This window comes from Heloderma suspectum, chromosome 2 (genome assembly GCF_057233095.1).
Source record: "Heloderma suspectum isolate Gila_16-S chromosome 2, 16-S_ref, whole genome shotgun sequence".
In the NCBI taxonomy this organism is placed as follows: Eukaryota; Metazoa; Chordata; class Lepidosauria; order Squamata; family Helodermatidae; genus Heloderma; species Heloderma suspectum.
In genome coordinates, this window is record NC_139459.1 from 362,411,134 (window position 1) to 362,436,826 (window position 25,693).

Below are 25,693 nucleotides of genomic sequence, written 5' to 3' on the forward strand. Positions count from 1 at the left end.
TCTGCATTCAGTTGGATATATCTTCCCCTTTCTCCCTTGCTTTTCGCTTCCCTTCTTTCGTGAGCTACTTGTAAAGCCTCATCATACAGCCACTTGGCTTTCTTGCATTTCTTTTTCTTTGGGATGGATTTCGTTGCTGCCTCCTGAACAATGTTACGGACCTCCGTCCATAGTTCCTCAGGCACTCAGTCTATCAGGTCTAATCCCTTCAATCTATTCCTCACCTCCACTGTATATTCATAAGGGATATGATTTAGGTCATACCTGAATGGTTTAGTGGTTTTCCCGACGTTCTTCAATTTAAGCCGAAATTTTGCAAGAAGCAGCTCATGATCTGAGCCACAGTCAGCTCCAGGTCTTGTTTTTACTGACTGTATGGAGCTTCTCCATCTTTGGCTGCAAAGGAGATAATCAATCTGATTTCGATATTGACCATCTGGTGATGTCCATGTGTAGAGTCATCTCTTGTGCTGTTGGAAAAGAGTGTTTGCTATGATCAGCGTGTTTTCTTGGCAAAACTCTATTAGCTTTTGTCCTGCTTCATTTTGTACACCAAGGCCATGCTTGCCTGTTATCCCGGTGATTTCTTGACTTCCTACTTTAGCATTCCAGTCCCCTGTGATGAAGAGGACATCTTTTTTTGGTGTTAGTTCTAGAAGGTGTTGGAGGTCTTCACAGAACCGATCAACCTCAGCTTCTACGGCATCAGTGGTTGGGGCATAGACTTGAATTACTGTGATGTTGAATGGTTTGCCTTGGATTCGTACTGAGATCATCCTATCATTTTTAAGATTGTACCCCAGTACTGCTTTTCCCACCCTTTTGTTGACTATGAGTGCTACTCCATTTCTTCTCAGGGATTCTTGCCCACAATAGTAGATATGATGGTCACCTGAATTAAATTCGCCCATGCCTGTCCATTTTAGTTCGCTGATTCCCAAGATGTCGATGTTCAATCTTGCCATCTCATGTTTGACCACCTCCAGCTTACCTTGATTCATTGATCTGACATTCCAGGTTCCTAAACAATATTGTTCTTTACAGCATCGAATTTTCTTTTCACCACCAGACACATCCACAGCTGAGTGTCCTTTCGGCTTTGGCCCAGCCGCTTCACTCTTTCTGGCGCTACTTGGAAATACCCTCTGCTCTTCCCCAGTAGTATATTGGACACCTTCCGACCTGAGGGGCTCATCTTCCGGCGTCATCTCTTTTAGCCTTGTGATACGTTCCATGGGGTTTTCTTGGCAAGAATACTGGAGTGGGTTGCCATTTCCTTCTCCAGTGGACCACATTTTGTCAGAACTCTCTGCCATGACCTGTCCGTCTTGGGTGGCCCTGCACGGCATAGCTTATGGCTTCACTGAGTTACGCAAGCCCCTTCACCACAACAAGGCAGTGAAGTAGCCATTCCCAAATCAGAAAAGAGTAAATGGACACAAATCTGACATCAAAAATGGCAGTATTCAAAAAACAGTGGAAGAACGCTTCAAACTCCCAGGACGTTCTTGTCACTTGCCTTAAGGTGGCCATTCTTGATTAAAGGAACTTCAAAGACAGATTTCAATGGGGAAACAGTTGAGCTGCAATAGACTAAACTATATTTCCTGTGGTTTGAATAGGGACAAAGGTGTGGTGTTGTATTTTTTTTCTTCTTATCATACTCTTATGTGTCGATCAGTTCACCAGTGTATAAGGGTATCTATGTTATCACCTGTCAACTGTTTTGTGAGTGGTCACTGTGGGCTGAAGTCATAAGAACATAAGAAGAGCCCTGCTGGATCAGACCAAGGGTCCATCTAGCCCAGCATTCTGTTCACGCAGTGGCCAACCAGCTGCAGACCAGGAACCCACAAGCAGGGCACAAGTGCAACAGCACCCTCTTGCCCATGTTCCCCAGCAACTGGTGTACATAGGCTTACTGCCTTAACTTATGGCAGTGATCCTTAACTTATGAAAACGTATGCCATAAAAAATGTATTAGGATGCCATTCTGTGCATGTTTAGACAAAAAAAAAAATCCTACAGCTCTCAGCCTGGGAGTTATAGGTGATTTTTCTGTCTAAACATGCATATGATTTTGCCCCTAGACCTTAAGGCTTTCCCTCTGGAAATCATACGACATGTTACAATCCAAATGCACATGAAATTTAGTCAAAAGAATAGAAAATCAAATTAGGATGGGTATGAATTTGCAAAGTTGAACAGTATTCAAAAATACCTAAACAGGAACAATTACTTTCTGTTGTGTTGTGGGCTAGCGCCCCCCCCCCCCCCCGCCAATGTCTACTGAGCCCTGGTCTGATAACATCAGTCTGCAAATTCCACCTAAATCACTTCACAATGGAGCCTCCCTTTGAAATGTTCCAGACAATTTGCAATTCTGTAAAGCATTCTTTAGATACTGAAGCTGAAGCTCAAATATTTTGGCCACCTAATGCGAAGAGAAAACTCCCTGGAAAAGACCCTGAAGCTGGGAAAGATTGAAGGCAAAAGGAGAAGGGGAGGGCAGAGGATGAGATGGCTAGATCACCGATGCAATGAATATGAACTTGAGCACACTCCCGGAGAGAGCGGAGGACAGGAAGGCCTGGCATGCTATGGTCCATGGGGTCACAAGAGTGGACACCACTTAAACGACTGAACAACAAAGCATTCTTTATCCCGTCCCACCCACCCCCCACACAGACAACCCACTTTTCTTTCTAAGCTCAAAAGTCCCAAAGGCTTTAGCATCCTTGCAGTGAAACTCTTGTTAATTTTATTTACCCTTTTCCGCAGCTTTTCTTGTTCTGTGATGCATAAAGGCTTTGCAAATATTTTTAATAATTTTATTTAAAATATTTCTATATTGCCTTTTGAGGTAAACATTTTAAAACAATAAAATATAAAATACAAGTATTGGAAACAACATAAAGCATTTAAAATAACAGCAAAAGTAAAAAAAATCCTATTTATAAAATAAAAATGGGCATTCATGCATTTAAAAGCAGGCTGGAGAATGCTGGTCTTTAAGGCCCATTTAAAACAGTCAGGGAGGGAGCTGCACACACATCCATGGTAGGGTATACTATAAGGATGGGGCCACCACAGAAAAGGCCCTATATCTGATGCCTGTCAACTGGAGGGTACGTGGCTAATCTTAGGGCCTGGGCAGAATCATATAGCTGCAGGTGATCCTTCAAGTAACCTGGTCTCAAGCTGTTTGGGGTTTTGGACAGGGATAGCTTGGCCACGGTGGTACAGGTGCTAGTAACCTCAAGACTGGTTTACTGCAATGTGCTCTAGGTGGGGCTGCCCTTGAGGTCTGGTCTGGAAGCTGGAGCTAGTACAGAATGCAGCTGCTCAGCTGTTGTCAGGAGCTGCCCCTTTTCAGCATGTAACTCCTTTGCTGAGGGAATCTCACTGGCTGCCTATTCGCTACTGGGTCAGGTTTAACAGATTTTACTTTCTTGGGCTCCAAGATCACCACAGACGGTGACTGTAGCCATGAAATTAAAAGACGCTTGCTCCTTGGGAGGAAAGCTATGGCCAACCTACACAGCATAGTAAGAAGCAGAGACATCACCTTGCCGACAAAGGTCCGTCTAATCAAAGCTATGGTTTTCCCAGTAGTAATGTATGGCTGTGAGAGCTGGACTATAAGGAAGGCTGAGCGCCGAAGAACTGATGCTTTCGAACTGTGGTGCTGGAGAAGACTCTTACGAGTCCCCTGGACTGCAAGGAGGTCCAATCAGTCCATCCTAAAGGAAATCAACCCTGAGTGCTCATTGGAAGGACAGATACTGAAGCTGAAGCTCCAATATTTTGGCCACCTAATGCGAAGAGAAAACTCCCTGGAAAAGACCCTGATGCTGGGAAAGACTGAAGGCAAAAGGAGAAGGGGACGGCAGAGGATGAGATGGCTAGATAGCATCACGGATGCAATGAATATGAACTTGAGCACGCTCCGGGAGAGAGCGCAGGACAGGAAGGTCTGGCGTGCTATGGTCCATGGGGTCACGAAGAGTCGGACACGACTGAACGACTGAACAACAACAACAACAACAACTATGTACAAAGCCCTAAACAACTTGGGACAAGAGTACCTGAGAGAGCGCCTTCTTCTTTACCAACCTGCTCGGTCACTGAGGTCATCAGAAGGCATGTCCCTGGTGGTTCCAAATGGACCCATGGCCCAGCTGGAGTCTGCTGGGAAAAGAGCCTTCAGTGTGGTAGCCCCTTTCCTGTGGAACTCCCTGCCTTTGGAGATCAGACAGGTGCCAATGTTGTGTTGCTTTCGGCGCCTCCTGAAAATGCTATTATTTCAAGAGGCCTTCCTTGAGTCACCAGCTGCAGTTTATTAAGCTCAGAATCTGTTTCTTTTAAAATGTTTTAATTGTTTTAATATGGTGTTTTATTCTCTTACCTTGTTGTTCACTGCTCCGAAATCTTTGATGTGGAGCAGTATATAAATATTATAAATAAATAAAGGGCTACAATAATGAGGGGACGTGGCTTAGTGGTAGAGTACATGCTTTGCATACAAAATGTCCCAGGTTCAATCCCCGGCATCTCCAGGTAGGGCTAGGGGAGAATCTTGCCTGAAGCCCTGGAGAGCCACTGCTGCCAGTCAGTGTTGACAATACTGGGCTAGATGGAATATAAAGCAGCTTCCTATGTTCCTGGATGACTGTAGCAAAGTCCAGTTTCTTAGGGATGCAGGCAGCTAGCCAATCAGTGGAAGCGCACCTAGTAATAGATGCCAGCTGCTCTTCCATAGCTAGTGCTGAGTCCAGAAGAACCCCTTCAGGGGGAGTGCAACTGCATGTAACGCTGGTCTCACACCTCCATCTAGATCAGTGGGTTCCCCCATCTTCCTGCTAATTTGGATTAAACCTCCTCTCATTAGTCCTCATCCACCCTAAACTGCTTCCAACCCTAAACTGCTTCCTTACTAGAATTATGTCTTCTCGTGTTCATTTTGGCAAACCTATCAGCACCCAAGGTAGTTTATTACCCATCCCTCTCTGCATCCCGGCTCTCTGTATTTACAGCTGGGTTCTTGGGCCCTGAAGAGGACCAAGATCAGAACCTTGGAATTCACATTCCAATTAGCCGGAAAAGTGGCTGGCATGGCTGTTTGGACAGCTGACCAGGCCCAAATACCTGTCTCTGGGGGAGTTTTTCCTTAGAGCCAGCCAATGTGGGAGGAGGGGTGGCAAAGGGTGGAGGGATGGACCAGCCGATGGGCACACGGCAGCATGTCCTCCTGGTGGGCAGAGGGGGAGCATGTTCTGCTGCCTGAGGCAGGCGATTCACTCCTCTCATCGGAGGGCCAGCCTTGGGCAGGGGAGAGTTAAGCCTTCCCTCCCCAGCTGCAATCTCCCTTGGCAACTAAGCTGAGCAGGGGCAGGAGACCCCTTCCATTGAGACCAACAGACACTATGGGCTCTGGCGAATAGATCCAGGGCCATGGGGAATAGATTTGGGGTGGAGCCCCATGGAGCCAGGCCTAGCAATGCCCTTGGGGTTGGAGGCAAAGTATGGCTCAAGCGCAGCTACAGGGCATTTATTTGTTTGTTTTTAAGCTGTAGTCATCTGGAAGAGCCAACAGGCTCTGTTTGTGTTGCCCTTTTGACCAAGGAAGAAGCAGAGGTTTTAAAAAAAACATGTGGTAGCCCTAATATATTTTAATCCAAAATATGTCTATTTTGGCAGTCGGTAGTCAGCTGGACTCTGCACACACCCAGATGTGTTGAACTTCTTTATCATAAGTTCCAGGGATGCACCCTGGTATTGGAAATGGGTTCTGGGACTCTGTCCTGGTTCAAATTAAGTCTTACATATATGTCTGATATGCCCTGTGTACCGTTCCCAGCAGAGGAATTAAATCCCCCATGTGAAAAATAGGCTCCCGCTCTCAAACTTTACAACAAACGTATGACAAACAAGGACAGAGAATGTTCTTTCTTTCTTGAATGCAATGGTTTCATTTTGACCGAAAAGAAGGGCAAGCCTCCAAATATTTTGGAACTTTAATTATATGCACTGTTATATGAAAGTTCCCAATATTTTCTAATACCATTTGGAGGTCCATCTCTCTCTCTGCTCTTTTGTATGTGGTGGTGGTGTCCTGTTTTTGCTCCTTTTCATGGTTTCATTTTGGCATTACAGGTTTGCATGATGTAAATTTTATAGGAGAATGGTGTGTTTCAATGTAGAATATGCAGAAAGACTGTGAAAAGGCAATGGGGTGATACTGGAACAGCGGTGCATGTAACTTTGACTGAGGGATCATATCCCTTTCCAATGCAGAGCGGCAATCCCTGCTCTGTTTTCTCAGGGCCATCCTGGACATTACTTTAACCCAAGGGTCCCCGTGCAGTGCTCTCAGAGTGCATGAAGCTCTCCCTTCCTGCCCCCTTCAAAAAAGATTTTTTAAGAAAAACCTTGGGAAATGTTAGAGGTCTTCTTCTTCCTCTCCCTTTCTAGCCTCTAGACTCGCTCTTTCTCTCCTCTCTATCCCTTTGCCTTGCAATTTCCCCCTCCCTCCTAGCCTTGCTATTTCTCCCCTCTCCCCAACATCTTTAGCTTACTTTTTAACTAGCTGGGCCCCCATGGCAGCCCTTTTGTAACTAGCCACATAGCAGAAGTAGGTTTCTTATCTAGTCGCATTGTATGCGACCACAGCAAAGAAAATTAAAAGAGCAAGAATCGTGAATGAGATGGGAGTAGGCTGTATGGGGGATTCAATGATCTGACAGGGCTATCCTTGTGAGAAGGTTTAGCAAGTTTCAAGGCCCATTTTAAATTCAAGTGTTTTTAAACTGTACGTGTAATTTCATCTCATTTCTAGCTTAGTGTTGTACCGGCAGTGAGTTCACCAACACATTTTGTTTAGCAAGATTTAAGGTGTATGTTCAATGTGAATGTTCTGAGGTGTATTTCTAAATGTGAATGTTTTTACATGAAATGTGTAATTTTTCCCTTCTTGTTTATGTTCGCATTCATCCTGACAGATGTTTTTGCCGTTCTGCAGTGGCCTATGGCTAAAAACAATAAACATCTGTATGCATGACTAGCCCCATCTACCATGGGAACCATTTTGTGGTGCTACCCGCAGCAGTTTCTCAAATTCTGAAACGTGCCCATGGATTCAAAAGGGTTGGGGACCCCTGCTTTAACCTGTTATGTTATGGGTAAATTCCATACTTGGAATTCCCCACGTCTTTTTACTTAGAAGAGTCCCAACTCAGATCATAGGAAATTGTCTTTTACTGAGTGAGACCAATGGTCTACCTAGCTTAGGACTGTTCATTGGCAGCAGCTCTCCAAGGTTTTCAGATAGGAGCCCTTTACAGTCCTAGGTGGTGTTGCTGGAGTTGTATCACTGAGCTATTGCCTTTTTCCCTCACACGTAATACCTTACTCCAAATTCCTCCGGGCTTGAGAAGTAACACGAGCGAAAGGACCTTTTTTGTGTCAGCACCTGATCTCTCAAGCTCCCTTGGAAAGTTCGTGTGGTGCTACATTGTTATCACTTCAGTGCTAGGTTAAATCCATCCTCCTCACCCAAAATCTTAATTAACACCAGTCATTTTTAATTGTTTTAGGCTGTGGCTTTCTAATGCTGTATGGTTGATATTATCAGCACTGCTGTTTCATTTTATTATGGTCTGCTTGTATTTATTATTGTGATTTTAATTTTGAGGTAAACCACTTTGAAGCCCTTTATAATAGGAAGGGTGAGAAAGAACTTCTGCCTTTTAAAGAACTAAGCAAAATAAATAAATATTTTATTTATTTAGTCTAGCACACCTTTAAATCTCGAGAGAGACATGCAAAGAAAAGAAGACGGAATCTTTCATGCAAGTACACTTTTATTATCTGAATTCTTTAAAAACACCACTACTAACAGATCATCTTAGAGAAAAATGGCATAAATCAGAGTGTTCCCATTTGGAGTGGTAACTTCAGACCCACCCAGAATAAAATTTCATATTTGGCTTACCAGGTAGTATGGTCTTTTTGGCACTGGCAAGCCAGATTTAAAAAATACATCCTGGGTACATCCTTAAACTTGAGTTTTTTAAGAGAGGACCATGTTGTCCTGCAAAAAGCAACATTTTGGCTCCAAGGCCTGCTGGGGGAGATTTCTGCATTCACATTCCAAGGCTATTTGGGGGGCGGGGGGAAAGGTGTCACAAACACGTGATGTGGGTTATGTGAATTGTGCCTCCCAAGTCATTTTCTACCCCATACAATATCCTCTTGCAGTATGCAGCTAGTAGCCATATGAGAGATATTTTTTGCACAAAGATCCTACACAACTTTATTTATTTCTTATCCATACTCACATTCCAAGGCCATTTGAAGAAAAAAGTGTCACAAACAATGTGGATTATGTGAATGATTATATGAATAATCCCAAGACATTTGCAAATCTCCATCCCTGTTTAACTTCCTCCTGCAGTATGTAGCTGGTAGCCAGAAGTGAAATATTTTTGCACTAAGCTTCAGCAATATTAGGCAACCTTAGGGAGTGAGTGTCAGGTGGCCTCTTCCCCCCACCCAAAAGAAGGGGACAATGGGCTCTCCAGAGAATGAAGCACTGGTGAAGGCATAGATTGGGCTTGGACTGTCACCATCATAAAAGGCCACTCGTTGCCCCGGATAGTTCAGAGTCACTCGGACCCTCTTGGACTCCCCACTCATGGGAAGATGATGCTGACACAGGTCATACTGCCCTCCGCTCTTTCGCATGGCCCAGAACCCGCTCTCAGGAATAAGCTTGAGTAAGCCCTTTCGCACAGCAGACTTTCTGGCAACCCCTACAGCCCATTGTTCCATATCTCCCACAGTGACTGCCCAGCTATGTCTGCCTGCTGTAAAATTCTCACATCCCAGCACAACAGTGAGAAGGTCAAATCGCTCTGGCTTGTCGGGCACCTCTTGACTTTCATCACTCCATCTCACGCTCCGGCGATCCTCAGACAGAATGAGTTTGGGATGAGCAGTGTCTGGGTCCAAAGTTACATTGGCTGTTGGGAAGTGGCAAAGAGAAGACAAGTGGATTAGCTGGGGAAATGGTTTACATAACAAGCTTAGAAACATCCCAGGAATTAACTTCTCCTTAAAAATCAGTAGGATTTCTGTGTAGTAAATTCTAGTTTGGGATGCTTGTCTCTTTCTTCCAGACTTTCCCCATGTTTGAACAGGAAGAATACCCGGGCAGGTTAGTCAAGGTCAGAAGAGACCCCTCCTGCTATCATGCAGAACTCAGTTCTTCCCACATTTTAAAAAACATGTAAAATCCAGACATTCCTCAGAACAGTCTCCATCTGGTGAAAAACACAGAATCCTTGGTTGGTGGGAAACAGAAGCAGAGAGAAACCAGTAAGTTTTCTTTTAATTAATGAAGCTGGAGATAATTTTAGATGGCGTACTAGATATTGAAGGCTCTGTGACATATCGTTTTAAATGCAGCAGAGGCAGCTTGAAAGCACATTTGCTATCTTCAGAACACGTGTACATTTTATTATGCTGGAGTGAGCTCAGGAGAGTTTATTTATCTTCGATATTACAAAGGATGGTCTTTCAGGGATACACTTACACATTGGAGGCTGGTGACTCTGATGTCAGTGGGGTGGTGAATCCACTCCGGGTTTCAGTGAGAACACTAAAGGACACTAAACTCCTTTAGAGTTCTGGCAGAAACCTGGAGCAGATTTACCACCACACTGACATTGGAGCCACAAGCCTCCACTGAACATACATATGTTCATTGCACAACTATAAGAGCACTTCTGGATCAGATCAAGGACCTACATGATCTAGCATCCTGTTTCCCATAGCAGCCAGACAGATACCTTTGTTTGGCAACAACCCTCTCCCACTGTTGCTCCTCAGCTACTGATAGAGGCAAACTGCCTCTCATATTGGAGGTAGCATATAGCCATCATGTGTAGTAGCCATTGATAACTTTCTCCTCCAAGAATTTGTCTAGTCCCCTTTCAAAGCCATCAAAATGGGTGACCATCACTACATCCTGTAGCAGTGAACTCCACAGTTTTAACTATGTCCTGGAAAGGAAAGTCCTTCCTTTCATCTCCACTGAATCTCCCATCATTCAGCTTCAACAGATGCAGTCCTATGCATGTTTACTCAAAATCAAGTCCCACTGTGTTCAGCAGGGCTTACTCCTAAGTAAGTGTACATAGGATTAGTACACTGAACATATCTTCTTATTTTTAAGAGGTAAGACTTATCCAGGTATAGCTTCCAAATATGTAGGTGCAGAAGCTTTTCTGGCTCCTAGGAAGACCATTACATCTGTCTTCACTCTAAGAAGGTGCCTATGGTTTATGGCTACTTCCTCCCTCTTCTTTCTTCCCAGAAATAGGGAAGCAGAAAAGGAGAGTCAAGGTGTGGGGGTGGAGTTTCTGGGCCTTTGGGCTGCCTTGGGAGGTGTGGCTACTCACAAAGGGCAAAGGGCAACTAACCTGCTGTATACAATGCAGAGGTAGGATATGACCACTGCACACTGAACAAATCCTTTGAACCCACAGTTTTTAGTAACAACAGAAACTTATTTCACAGAAAGCAAACTCTTTTTGTCTCTCCCACCTCCTCCACCAGCTAACTCATCCCCCCCCCCCCCCCGCTATCAATTTCCTATTCTCTGGATCACCACCTATATTCTCTCCCCACCCACGCAGGCACACCATGCATCCATCCTCCATACATTTTACGCACCCACCCACCCAATGTATCCTACATGCATACACATACACACACCTCATGCCTCACTGCAAGTACATGAAAACCCACATTCACTCTTTTTGTGGATCCATCTCAGCTCTCTCCTCTTAAACCCTTTCTCTCTCCCACTCTCTCTTACCTAACCCCCCAGTTTGGTTTCAGCTGTCCCCACCTCACCAACTTCCTGTTGACTTCTCTAACCCCACAGCTGGCTTACCGCTGCCCTTCCTAGTGCTGCCTCCCCCCACACACACCGCCTGCCTGCCCACCCACCTCTGCTCTCCCTAATCCTCCGCTGCTCTCTTTAGAGACAGGAATCAATCTCTTTTTTCCTTTCTTTTTTCTTGGTGGCAGAGGAAAACATCGGCCTCCAGCTGCCTGCCATCTTCTTTTCCTAAGAATGTCTCTGAGCCCCATGTGTGGCCCAGAGGCATTCTTGGGAAATTAAGATGACAACAGCTGGAGGCTCTCACTTTGCTCTGAAGCGATCCCACCTGTGGGTATAAACATTTGTTAATTTTTTTTTTGTTTTTAAAGTGGGATTTGTAGGGCAACTCATCAAATGAGTGTCCCGTCCCCCCATCCCCCGGACTAGCCCTTGGTCTCATCCAGCAGGTCAGTTCTTATGCCAAAGGCTCATATTCAAAACCAGGGAAAGCAAGTATAGAAGTTGGTAGGACTAGCATCTCCCTCATTTACTCTCTGCTACTCATAGTTAAACACACTGATGCTTCCAGAGGCCCCAGCACAGGACTGGAAAACTCCCAAGGAAAGAGAAGCAGGCAGCTTTCTGACAAGTCCTCTTCCCTCCTGCACATTTGGTCCTCCAGCAGATCCTTCAACTTACCTTCCTGCACTGGAAATTCATTTTGTAGAGTGTCTGGGGAAGGAAAGGGAACAGCCATTAAGCATCATACTATAATGCAGTTAACAGATTTTGTAACACACAAAAAGAATCAGTTGAAACCATTATAGTTTCTGTGTTTTCCTTACTTCAAGTAAAAGAATAAACAAATGCTGAAATAACTCTGGGAGAGGCTGGGTGGGAGGAGGAAATTATTCCCCCCATTTCTAATTTGTTTCCAAATATTGCAATTCGACTTCTGCTAATAAGCCTCCCCACCCCCACCCCCCACCCGCAACATATCCAGTGATGGATTTAGAAAACAATCAAAAGTTTGCAAGTTGACACATAAGATTAATGCCTCAAAGCTGCTATGCATACTTACCTGCGAGTTAATCCCATTAAAAACAGAACCTGCATCACAGGAAATATGCCAAGGACTGCCTAAGGCTCCAATCTAGATGAAACTTTGACTAAGTTCCACTAAAACCATTAACATCACCATTAAATTCATCATAGCAATCTTTTTCCATTAGTTTCAAGGAGATTTCACAATGACTAGCATTTGCTAAGTTAGAGCTGATGTCTTTACAGGTAATGCTGCTAAACTTGGGTAAGACAAATATTTATGAAACAAGAAGCATACTTTTTAGATATTTTTAAGTACTTGTGTGTACACATATTTTATATAATTACATATATAATCAGGACATCTTTTTATTTGACTGTTTTAAAAAAATTGATTATTCGAAACACTTAAGACTTACAACTGCATTATTTATTTCACACCATTTGTGTTGTCAAGGCAGCTTCCAATGATGTTTTAATAAAATTGGATGACATCAAACATCACATGAGCAAACGTCTGCTTGCATTACAGGACCTTCCCTTCTTTTCTTCACCGTGTGGCCCCCTGTACCCCCTCCCCCAAATCTCCCCTACAGGGAATCCATTCCGCCAGTGGTGTCCTTTCTGCTGGGGGGCAAGCCCCATTGCTTATAGCCTCAGCAGGGGCAGGCTTTCATGACTAGATTTTTCAATAGAACAAACGGGGGACAGATTGCATTTATCATATACCTGATGGGCCAAAGGGAAGAATATAAATAATGTTATAAATAAAAAAGAACAGGAGCCAAGGAGGAGTGATCAAGCCACACACGCCAGCATACAGACCCCTTCACAGTAATCCAGAGAAGGAGCAGATTAAGCTTGAACTCAGGATTAGAAAGCAAAAGGAGAAGAGAAACAACAGAAGAAAGTAAAGAGGAACAGGCCAGCAAAGAATAGACCACCCAGAAGGACAATAGATGCAGTGCAAATCAGAGTATAACTGGTTCCAGGCTAGGTATATTTCCATCCATCTAGGCAATTCACCATCACGCTCTTTTCCTCTTCCCTCCCAATCCCTTTCCTTGTGTCTCACGTAATTTAGACTGTAAGACTAGGAGCAAGGGCTACCTAATAATTGTTGATTCTTATAAGCCACTCTGGGAGTCTTTTGACCAAAGAGTGGGATAAAAATGCTTTGAATACACAAACAAACTCTAGTTTGCTGTTATGTGTGAACCCTCCCTTTCTCTAGCTGTGGATTTTGGATTTCCCCCCAGATCAGCTTGACTATCTTTTTTCATATAACACCTGTGACATTTCCATAGATAACAGCTGTGACATTTCCACAGGTGAACACCCTGTGTTTACTCCATTTTCTCTTGTTCTTCCTTCATGGAGCTGAGGGCAGCAAAGAACGGCTTCCCCAGCGGCCTCCCATCCAGGTACTTGCCAGACCCAGACACACTTAACTTCAAAAATGGAAGCACAGCCATTGCCTTTGGAACCTTATATAGGCCCCCAATTATGACCCACTGCGGCAGGAAGAGTTATTCATATTGGCCAGTTTTGATAGATCCATTTTGGCTTTGGTCATGGAGAAAGGGCAGCAAAGAGAAGGGGGGTGTCTGAAAAGGGGCTATACAGGTGTTCTAAGGGAGAATGCCCCTGAAGAATTAGCCCCATCCCACTCACACACCCTCCAAAGGAAGATAGATCAGTTGTTAAACAAGGGAGCCAGTGTGGTGTAGTGGTGACAGTGCTGGGACTGAGATCCAGGTTCTAGTCCCCACTCAGCCATGGAAGCTCACTGGGTGACTTTGGGCCAGTCACAGACTCTCAGCCCAACCCACCTCACAGGGTTGTTGCTCTGAGGATAAAACGGAGAGGAGGAGGAGGAGGAGGATAATGTAAGCCGCCTTGGGTTCCTTGCAAGAGGAAAAAAGGCGGGATATAAATGCAATAAATAAATAAATAAATACATAAATAAATAAAGGGAGGACCTTGAAATGCCAGTAGGAACAAATGAGTGGTACAAATCAAGAATAATTTCAAATTCCAGAGAATGCAATTCTGAACAGGTGCAATAACCCCACCACACCGTTAATTAAAACTGCCTTCTCTACTGGCACTCAAATTTCAATCTTCCTGGCCCTGTCACATTACAAAGGACCTGGAGCCTTTTCACACCAACATCTGGGCCAATGTAACAGCCAGAACAAAATCTTAGAAGGCATTCTTCATTACCTTTGAATTTATTAATGACATTCTCCAGAAGGCGGTTTATATCACTGAAATCCCAGACCTTGTACTCCAGTGCAGGAGGGAAAACCAGAGGAGTCTCCAACTTCTTTCTTTTCTCATACCTGGAGAGAGAGAAAAGGAAGTTAGTTCACAATGACCTGGTTCACATTTAATGACAGCCCATGGTTTAAATAACCCATGGGTTGTCATGCACAAGCAGGTGCACTGCCTCCTATGTGCGCCAGTGCCTGAAAAGGGTCTGTGAGGGTGGTCTAAGGGAGGATACTGGCTGGGGATGATGGGCCTAGCACTCTAATACACTGGGGGCAGGCTGTTTTAACAGGCTGGCCTGGAGACAGAGTCAGACAAAGAAAGGACCAGACCTGCTTTGACCCACTATCACTAGCCAAATGAGTCCAGCAGAGTTAGCTTGTTTTGAGAGAACAGACAGCTGCCGAGACCCTTGGAATGAAGTAGAGGGGGTATTTTGAGAAGCAATGAGGATGACTCCTTGCTTTAAAATTGATGAACACACCCTGCTTTGGAAGCCAGCCCAGCACAGATGGACAACTGCAGAATAAAATCAAAGAGAGGGCTGTACCTTCATACCCGAAAAAGCCGCCCCAAAGTATTTCCCAAAGGTGCTTTTCAATATCATCAATACAGGTTATCATTAAACACGCCACATATTATCATTACACTTAGCCACCACCACAACACAAGCAGCACCATGACCTTCACCTGCTATCTGCAGAGATCCCAGCCTCACGAAGCAGGAATGAAAATGAGTGGGACCCACTTACCTCTGCAAAGTGCTTCTAACATCCTATAGGGACAAGAGAGAAAAAAAAGAGGGAACTCAGTGCTTGCCACTGGCCATTGTATCAAGACCCTGCTATGAAGACAGAGGATGACCTCAGAAGGTAGTGCAACTTCTGAAAAGAAGCGGGATGCCTGAAATGACAACGGTTCCCACCCTGGAGAAGTACAGAAGAGCAGCCCTGCTGGATCAGACCAAGCGTCTTGTCTAGTCGAGCATCCTGTGGCAACAGGCCTGGCCCAAGACATTTGGCTGCCTGAGGTGGAGCAGCAAATTACACCCCTCCCCGACACGTCAAGGTGCGTAACACCCAAGACCATTCAAATCACTTTAGCACCTGAGGCAGAAATTCCCACAAACACATCTCGACCACCCAGACAGTAAGGATGCAACAACAATGGTAAGTGAAGTAACTAACAATATGCTGCCTTTTCATGATACCCATAAACTATCAGCCACCTCATGCTACCTGCTGGTAGGGCTGAGCCTGGTTGGCAAGAGTGGCCTCTTGGAAGCCCACCGGCAAGATGTCAAAGCAGCACCATCTATTTTGCAAGCATGGGCAACTTGTGGCCCTCCAGTTGCTTTGGCCTACAAGTTCCCTGCTGCCCCAGTCTTATTGGAAGCCATTTGAAGACAAATTATTAGCAAAGAGTTGGATTCTATCAACAATAAACAGGAATCACTCATCAGCATTAAGTGGCGTACACTTAGTTCTCCTGGCTGCTGAGATTTTCCCTCCATTTCCACAATGTTTCTTTAAAGAGAGAAGAGTTCCAACAGCTCTAGACTACACTACGATATGTGCAGAGGCATGTTCATCTTGGACAGCCCTCTATGTAACAGTGCTCCTTGCCTGTGTGAAAGGGGCTGTGAAGAACCAAAGGTGATAGCCAGTGTGGTATAGTGGTTAAACCGAGACTAGGAAGACCAGGGTTCAAGACCCCACTTGGCCTTGAAGCCCACTGGGTGACTTCGGGCCAGTCACTGATTCTCAGCTGAACCTACCCCACAAGGTTGTTGTGAGGATAAAATTGAGGAGAACTATGTAAAATGCCTAGTGTTCCTTCCAAGAGGAAAAAGCCCCCTACCTCCCCCTGCCCCTCCCACACCTCATATCACATCCCCCCTTCCTCTTCCTGGATCATGTCTTCCCCACCTTCTCCCCCTCCTCTGCATTGCGCCCCCACCTCTTCCCCTTCCCACAATTCGCTGCTCCACCTGCTCTGCTACCTGAGACAGGTACTTCACTTCATGGGAGGACCGGCCCTGAAAACGTTGTAAATATATTCACAGGTAGGTAGGGTTGGCAGGGAGCAGCACAGCAAAGACACTTGCTGGTGGGCAGGGGGAACAGGGGATTAGGAGAAGCTCTGAGTGTCCAAGGGCACTACCAGCATGCCAAAGGGTCACAGATCCATGGCAGGTAAGGTCAGCAGGAGTCATCATGTCACACTTGCAGGTGGACCTTCCAACACTTTCAGTAGTTGGAATATAGATGCCACCTTCGAATAGTTGGTAAATCAGCACCACCTTTGAATGGATGCTTATTTGGATATCTGGTCCACTTTCGTAGAAGCTTATGTATAATTGTTAGAAAGTTGTATTTTCATATATATGTATTCATAGAATCATAGAACAGTAGGGTTGGAAGGGGCCTGCAAGACCATCGAGTCCAACTGCCTGCTCAATTGCTATGGATATATACAATTCCATGTATGCATCTTTTAAAAAATGGGGGGGGGACCTTGCAGGTGGACGTGGAGATTGAGGGAGAGCACATTCTCAGTAATTGTTATAAAAACCACATGTCCTGCCTAGACTACTGACACGGATATGTGTGCAGAAAGACCGGACTCAAAATGCTACATACCTTAACTCTTGGAATTGCTTTTCCTCAATAGTGTTGTATGTACTATTTCATTTAGACCCTTTCATTCACCTAATCAAGCTTTCTTACTATCAGTAAGGATTGCTTCTTACTATCAGTAAGGATTGCTTCTTACTAAATTCCTTTCTAAAAGCTTGCTATCTGTCCCTTCTTCCTAATTCATGGAATTGGCTTGTATCACTGTGACTCTGAAAGGATCTTGAATTGTAAATACTTTTAGCCAAAACACTCAAGTGTCAATGGAAACATTCTAGCCCAGGTCAGGAAAGGGAAGGGGGAGAGTGTGAATGGAGAGTGGGTTTTATTGCAGGAAGGCCTAATGGGGGTGCCTTGGTACGTGCTGAAGACTACCAAAGTATCAGTTACGAAAAATGGAGATGGGCCAAGATTTTACAACCTTGAGAGAGGTGTTGGGGAATCAGAAGGATGTGTCAGACTGTCAGTAAACAACGATCAGCCTTGGAATTTGGGATCAACAAAGAACATATCGAATCCCTCTTTAATGCCACAGGCCCCAACGAGGGGAAAAGAGGATAAAACCCCTGAGCCTGCCAGTGTTCAGGAGGGCCGTGGTTTCATCTGGATCGCTGTATGTGCACATATCACAGTACCCTCGATCCACAGGACACGTGTCAAGTGCTCTGGCCAAGTGCTTGGCAGTGTGTGGTGAGTATATGTTGGGTAGAATTCAGGGAATAAGATTTTACCATCCAGGGCATAGATAAGGCGCAGTTATCTTTGCACTGCCATACTCACTGTTTTGGAGGTTTTCATACAGACAGCAGGTTCTGGCTTGAACCTGGCTGAAACTGTATGCCCATTACACAGTCAGCAAGCTGCGGCGTGAGCTTGGCTGCAGGAAAGCAGCACAGATCGGCCCCGTGCTCGGAAGAGCAACGCGGAGTGGGGGAAACGGGGTGTTCCTGGGGGCGGGGTGGGGAGTTCAGAAGTGTCTGTATGACACTTCCTATGTGTCATCCAGCCTCCTCACCCCACGCTCGAGGTCCCGCAGCTAGACGGCCGAAATTGGCTGTCTAGCCGTGAATGCATGGTGGCTGGAGCACAGAGGAGATGCTCCACTCCGCGCTCCTCCTGCCCTGCATTGGATAGGCGGTCACTTCCGAGTTTGTAGGTGTCTGTCTGTCCCCATAGGATTGCTCCCTAACTGTATATTTAGTCAAATGATTTAGCACCACGTTTGGGTAACTTAAGTTGTGACCAAGGAGCGTAGAGTTCCTTGACGTACTTGCTAGGTTGTGACTGAGGAGCGTGTCGTTCCTTGATCACAACTTAAGTTTGTAACTAAGAGGTGAACTGCCTCTTAATCCTCAGATAGTTTGCAACTCTCTGGGGAAGCTCAGTTGTTGCTTGTTTCTTTATTGTCAATAAATCTCCTTTTTCTTTCACCTATATTGGTTGTGTGTGTCCTATCTCCACCTCAAAAGGTCCCGAACTCCTCAGCCTGATCAACTGAGGGGTCCTGGGTATAAATTAAAATTCAGACCTCACGCTACTTCTGTGTCCCACCAGTGAAATGCATACCACCGGTTGAGAACCACTGTCCCAGCCAACCTTGTTCCTTATGAAACTTCGAACTGCCAATCACCATTCATAACCCACTTGACCAATCCAAACAAAGGTGGCTTCTGCCCACTGAAGCTTCCCTTCTTAACCAAGGCAGCCACGATGGTTTAGGCCCCATTCACAGTACCAAAGCTGGCCTACTCAGCTACACTATTCTTCAAGGCCAAACGATAAAACAAACAGGCGAAAATGCAGCATTTCTACACAGGACTTCCTGACCTGAGTCATTTCTGTCACAGTCTTACCTGCAGAAGTTCTCTTGCTGGCTGCTGACGCTTCATCTCCAACTCCCGGATGATCTCTCCAAGACAGAAGAATCCTTCAGAGAGTCTGGTCATGTGCTTATCCTTTCTCCATGCGATTTCCTTGTCCACCCCTTCCATCTGGCCCAGCAGAAGCTTCTCTTGTGTTTCCCACGACTCGCGCAGGAACTGGACATTTGCTACTGCCTTTTCCCTTTCAGATCTTGCTTGCTTCTGTGATGAGGTGACGGAAAAAGAAAAACAAGGTAATATAAGGAGCATAATCAGTCTTCACAGCACCAAGAGGGAGGTGATGGAAAAAAATCCCTAGGAAAGGAACTTCTGAATTTTCAGATATCTCATTACCTTTCAGCAGGGGAACAATTTCCTAAAGAATTACAAGGGCCCATCTTTAGACTGGTCTTTGAATTAGCATTTTAATGGGCCTTTCCAAAGAAACAGACATCCTGAAGAGCCAAGGTACAGCATGGCTTTTGGCTTTTCTGTATTTAATATTTAACTTTTCTAAACACTTGTTCCAGTACTGACTGGTTCACTTCCCAGTAATAGAGACACTTACAAGCAGGTTTTCCCTTTTATTTTCCATATCTTTTCTATATGCCAGAATGTTTTCTCTCTCCTCCCGCATAATCTTCACGCAGCTGCTGATCCAGTCCTGAAAAGAAAGCAAAAAGTTCCTGTTTGGATCGTTGTCAGAGGTGTACTGTATATAAGCATAACAATTATCACTTAGAGAGACCTAGAAAATTAAGGGGAAGAGAGTGCATTTTTCTCCTTCTCTTATAATACCCAAACAGATTGATAGGAGATTCAGGACAGATACAAGGAAGGACTCCTTCACACAGCGCATAGTTAAACTATGGAATTCGCTACCACAAGATGTAGTGATGGCCGCCAATCTGGATGGCTTTGAAAGAGGATTAGACAAATTCATGGAGAATAAGGCTACCAATGGCGTCTAGTCCTGATGGCTATATGCTACCTCCAGTATCAGAGGCAGTGTGCCTATGAACCCCAGTTGCTGGGGAACACAAGCAGTAGGCTATTGTACTCATGTCGTACTTGTGGGTTTCCCACAGTCAGCCGGTTGGCCACTGTGTGAACAGAATGCTGGATTTATTTATTTATTTATTATTAAATTTATGAATCGCCCATCTGGCTGGTCACCCAGCCATTCTGGGCGATGTACAACGTACAATAAAACAGTTTAAAACAATAAAATTCTACAATAAAAACATTTTCTAAAATACCCTAACCCATCCCAAATGCCTGCCTGAACAACCACGTTTTTAATGCACGACGGAAGCTCATTGAAGAGGGGGCATGACGGAGTTCCCTAGGGAGGGAGTTCCACAGAGTGGGGGCCACCACAGAAAAGGCCCTCTCCCTCATCCCCACCAGTCTAGCTGTCCTGGCTGATGGGACAGAGAGAAGGCCATCCGAGGTTGATCTTGTTAAGCGGCCTGTCTGGTGCTGCTGGAGGTGCTTCTTAAGATAGGCTGGGATGAGATGGACCTATGGTCTGATCCAGCATGGCTGTTCTTAACGTGTGTTTTTGGTTGCTCCCTGCCTGACATTTCACTGCTAGAGCCAGAATGATGTAATTGCGACTGTTAGCAACCTTTCTAACCTTGGATCCCCGGCTGTTGTCAGGCACCAACTCTCATGATCCCCTACAATTTCCCATGTTGGCTGGTGATGTTGAGGGTCAGGAATCCAGTGTTGAGAAAGGCCAGGTGAGAGTATTAGATCAGAACCAAGGAGATCCAGGTTCCTTTCCCCACTCAGGCACGGAACACACGGGTGACCTTTGACCAGTCACTGTCTCTCAGCCTAACCTGCCTCACAGGGACATTATGAGGGGGGAAAGGGGGTGGGGAATCATGTGCCCTGAGCTCCTTGAAAGAAAGGTAGGATAAAAGTGGAGTGAAAAGCTACTAAATGTGGCTCTCCCAAGTCTGTGTTTTTGTCCTTACAAGTACTTTGAACAGGTGACTTTATCCAGTTGGAGTCTGGGTTTAACCCCCACTGACATATGAAACAAAGGCTATACCCCAGCCCACCTTGTAACCAAACTCTATTTCAGATTAACTGCTTCTGGAGAAGAATTGTACATTGGAATAGGCAACCCTTTCCCTTGCCATTTGTTTATTTATTTAAAATTCTTCTAGGCCACATTTAAGGACCGAAAAGCCTTTCCTTGTAAACATTATATAAGGATTTCTTTCTTCCGTCCTACCCCGCAGCTGGAGCCGAGGCCAGGGCCAGTTCAGTCTCCTCACCCCTACTCCTGCGGGCCACTTTCCCCACCTCCCTCCTGCCCTGGCACCTCTCAAAACACACCCTGGTTGTTCCCCCCATCCCATGGGACCGCAGGTTCCTTCAAGAAACCATCAGCTCAATAAATAATGATTAACTGGCAAATCCCCGTGGGTTAGAACTGCAAAACCAATTCCTGCCTCGCCAATTTTTAAGAAGTTATAAAAGTGTCGACGAATGCAGGAATGATTAGGAGTGATTTCGCAGAGATTGTATTCTTCCGAAAAGGGAGATCCCCAAGTAAAATGTAAAAGACGGGGGGGGGGGGGGAGAATAGGCATGTAGTAACTAGTAAATGGAACCAGTGAATGGTTCACACACATGCGCGCGCGCACACACACACACACACTTCAGGACTGCTGAAAATGAAAAGATGGAGCAGTCCCTGACTGTTTATGGGCTGCATAGATAAAGAGTGAGCAAAACAACCAAGGAGCATCTATTGCCTCCTAGAACCCAGACGGTCCCCACTGCATTAAGGAGGCATTTGAAATACCTGAAAGCACCTACACGCTACAAAGTTGAGTACCAAGATAAGGCCCACCAGGCCTCAGTCTCCTCAAAGCCAAGATTCATCTCTAGAACATGTAAAGTACAACTGGATGAGAAGGCATCCGAGCATACGCAGAGTCCTTTTCTGCACAACTATATAAGCCAGCCCTTTTCCAACCTGGTGCCCTCCGGTTATGTTGGACACCACCTCCCCAACCAGCACCAGGTGAGAGAAGGCTGACACGAGCAAAGCCTTCTCCCGTACATGGACTTGCTGCTAAAGATTTATCTGAGGAGCGGATTCTGGGCAGCCTTGAACTCAGGCAGCCGAGGCTTTCCCGAATATGCACCGGGGATTCCCATCAGTAGCTCCCTCTTACCATGTACTCTTGGGCAGCTTCCTCCACAGGGACCACAGTGTGACTTGCATGCTGTTTGGAACGGCTGCACTCCTCACAGAGGGGGGCGTGATCCTCCTTGCAGAAGAGGTCCAGGGGCTGATGGTGCCTCTTGCATTCCGACTCCCTGGCCAGTGTCTCTCTCTGTGCAGACTCTTTCCAATGGCTGACTATTCTGGCAAACTTCGAGAGAGTCAAGTTTGGCCTGAACTTTCTTTTGACAAGCAGATTGCAACTGGGGCACCTGGCCAGGCGCTCATTAGACTCCCCCCAGCATCTGCGGATGCAGGCTTCGCAGAAGCTGTGCCCACACTGTAGCAGCACTGGGCCAGTGAAGTAACAGAGGCAGACGGGGCAAGTCACTTCTTGCTGAAATCTCTTCCTGGCTCTGCCACTCTCTGCATCCATGGCTTCACTCCTGTAGTGAGGGACAAGTTTCCTTCTTCGGAAGCAGCCACAACCTTGTATAGAAATGTCACAGAATTACGATCACAGTAAACTTTAATATGAAACAGGGCATGTAAAAAGACCATGGCTACTGACCAAGATAATCAAAGGACAGGAAACAACACCCATCAGTCTACAACTCCTCTTTAAAATGGGCAGGAATGGTATATATGGGAATTCCTGCAGAATTCAAATTCAGCCTTCCACAACCGGGTGACTTCCATCTGGTGCACTACAACTCCCATCATCCCTGGACAGCACAAGCAAGCTGCCTTGGGATGATGGGAATTATAGTCCCATGCCGCTGGAGGGCACCAGGTTGGGGAAGGCAGCTCTAACATGTCTTACAGGGCTGAACATATATGAGGCCTGGTTAGTTCAAGCCCTCTAGGACAGGATGGAGAATCTGTGCCCCTCCAGATGTTGTTGGACTCCAACTCCCATCAGCCCCAGACAGCAGACCAATGCTGAGTGGGGATGACAGGCATTGTAGTCCATCATCATCTGGAGGGCAGGTTGGGGCAGGCTGTATTATCAGGGGATGTCTTGCGTGTCAGAGCTCTGTTTGGTGAGCAACAGCAGCAGAGAAAAGAAAATGGAGGAATTTAGGAGACTGGGACTGCATTATATTTGAAATAAAAGGCTTGTGCTTCCCTTAACCTGACCTAAGGCAGAAGGTGCTAAGAAGGCTGCTGAAATATTTCTGTTGAAAGCAGAAAGTCTGTTATTTAATCTACGCTATTATTTAATCAATGATGGAGAGCTTATATCTAGCCAAGAAGATTCCATTATCTGTTGAAGGAAAGGTTGTTTCAGCAGAAGTCACGATTTGCCAGCAAACTCGCTTATTTCAAGCAGTAAGATTAGCTCGGTTCTGAGGCGGCATTACAACGGCCGTGCTCCGCCGTCGGGAGAAGAGATCTCGAGAGAATGGGTCTCCACCCGGGAAAGGGATCTCGGGGAACTGCTTGCCCGCCCACCGGCCCACCCAAACAACGAAGGGGAGCGGATTCCGCCCCCTCCGCAACAGCCACGGTGGCCGCTCGGTAGTGGATACCGCATAGAGTACATGCTTCGCACGCAGGATCAGACTCCTGGCATCTCCAGGCGGGGCTGGGAAAGAGAGCCTGGAAAGCCACTGGAAGTCAAACCAGGCGATACGGAGCTAGATGCAGCCCTGGTCTGAACCCAGCACGAGAGCGCTACATCCACTACCTGCTCATAGGACAATGGGCGATGGAAAAGACTAAAGAAAAGGACAGGCAAGCGGGGGGTAGGGTTTTAGAGATTTTAGACACACAACACTCCTTTGTTTAAAAAAAATCTTTCCTAAATTCGTGAAATCCGCTGACTTCTGAGGGAGGAGAAGCCGATGGTCCCCACATGCATGGAAGAATTGGAAGTACCCCACCCCCTATATCTCCTCTAAATACAGTATACAAACACACATTTATATATGGCTTGCTGCGGGGTTCTTTGCGCCCCTCTCCCATTTTATATGTATTTGTCCCCTATACTGTAATAGGTATTTCTAAGAAACATGGAACCTTCATTTCATATATTTCTACAATACACTCTGCTCATTCCAAGCACCTGAGAGTAAGGAAACAGATCAGACTATACAGATTCTTAAAGAATCTGCGCAAGAGCGAAGTCCCAAATAATTAAGAACATTGAGGGAAGGTGGAAAAGGACAGGGAGAACTACCGTAATGCCACCACCACAAATTGAAAAAGACAAGACACGTTCAAAAGTACCGCATAAAAAACATGGAAAGTTACATATAATTAAGAACATTGAGGGAAGGTGGAAAAGGACAGGGAGAACTACCGTAATGCCACCACCACAAATTGAAAAAGACAAGACACGTTCAAAAGTACCGCATAAAAAACATGGAAAGTTACATATACTGCGGCCAAAAATCACTATTATAAACTACACATATAACCCCAAATTCTACAGAGAGAATCCCAAAGTGGACTGACTCCAAGATGAGGAAATCTCCAGACCTGCACTTAAGGGCATTTTCTCATGGAAGGCAGCTGAAAATAACCTTCTGGCCGCTTGACTGTCTCTTCCACGGACTTGTTATTTTATGTAAAACATAAATACAAATAATTAAATAGAGCTGGCAACTTTCATCTGGATGTCCAACAGACTGCCAGTTAAAATGAATACCTGATATAAATAAACCAGAATGCCTTAACTGGGAATACTCCCCAAAAGGGGTTTACTGTTCTACAGAAGCTGTAAAATAAAATAAGTTTGTAATTGTTATGCTCCTTCCAGTGTGAAACCAGACCTTCGTGGAGCAAAGATACTTACCTCCAGTATGACTCACTTCTCAAAAGATATGGAAATCGCCAGAAGGACAGAAGATGTCTCAAGGCTGCCACTCCCAGAATGTAGAAAGGTGCCAGTCTTATATAGGGTGACATCAGCTGCCTTTACCATGTCACACCAGCTGGTCCACCTAACCATCCAATGACAATCCAGAAAGCAGCAGGTAATGGGGGGAGAAGCAGACATTCCAGGGGGCCCAGCAGGGCTGATGCTTCTCTCCACTGCATCCTTTCTTCTTGTTTTTAAACTTGTTATAGTTAGGGAGCAGCCGACTGGGCATACACATAGTTAAAGATGCTCATTTTATTATTTTTTACTTTAGAATATGTCCTTTTCTATGAGAAAATGGTGCATATTCCAGAGTAAATACGTTTAGGATCAGGGTAGCAGAAGCAAACTCCATTTTATTCCTGTAGCTATGATAGTGCTAAATGATTCAAATGAGTTTAAAATGCAAATCTGCACATGCTCAGAGTATTTGTCTTTTGATCATAGGTGGAAAACAGGTTTTTGTTTTGTGTGTTCTAATATATCAGAAATGTAGAAGCAGTTGTGAAGCAATTGGTAAATTCCTCGTATGGATCTTACTCTTTTGTTCAGCTATCCTCAGTTTAATACTGAAAACTTTAGGAAATCAACGGATGCTTATGAAATAAACTTTTTGCTTATGATAAGTTTCCATCCAAGACATATAAAGAAAAAGTTACCATACTCCCAGGTGTTAAGAGTTAAGAAATTGTAGTACTATGCTGGGTTTTTGGTGACCAGCTAGAATATTAATGAGACAACTTTACACTAGAGGATATCCTAAAAGAATTTTGAAGCAAGCCATCTACAAGGGCTAAGAATACGGACAGGTGGGCTTTATTGCTAATAGAAAGGGTAAAAACTGTAGGATGGTTCCACTCACATGACGAACATAATAGTCGGGTAACAGGTAATAGTCAAGTATTGGCACTTGTTATCTGGAGTCCCCAG

General features: G+C 45.2%; 1 protein-coding gene across 1 annotated transcript; it reads right to left on the minus strand.

The window, feature by feature from the left end:
- Positions 1–7,847: 7,847 nt before the first annotated feature.
- On the minus strand, positions 7,848–22,380 carry LOC146355675 (zinc finger protein RFP-like). The gene is made up of 7 exons (XM_084831001.1): positions 21,908–22,380; positions 19,276–19,371; positions 18,699–18,929; positions 14,962–14,984; positions 14,162–14,280; positions 11,591–11,623; positions 7,848–9,023 (listed from the first exon to the last, which is right to left on the minus strand). Exons 1-7 carry the CDS (start codon positions 22,331–22,333, stop codon positions 8,518–8,520), a joined length of 1,434 nt encoding a protein of 477 aa, XP_084687127.1. The 5' UTR covers positions 22,334–22,380; the 3' UTR covers positions 7,848–8,517.
- Positions 22,381–25,693: the final 3,313 nt, after the last annotated feature.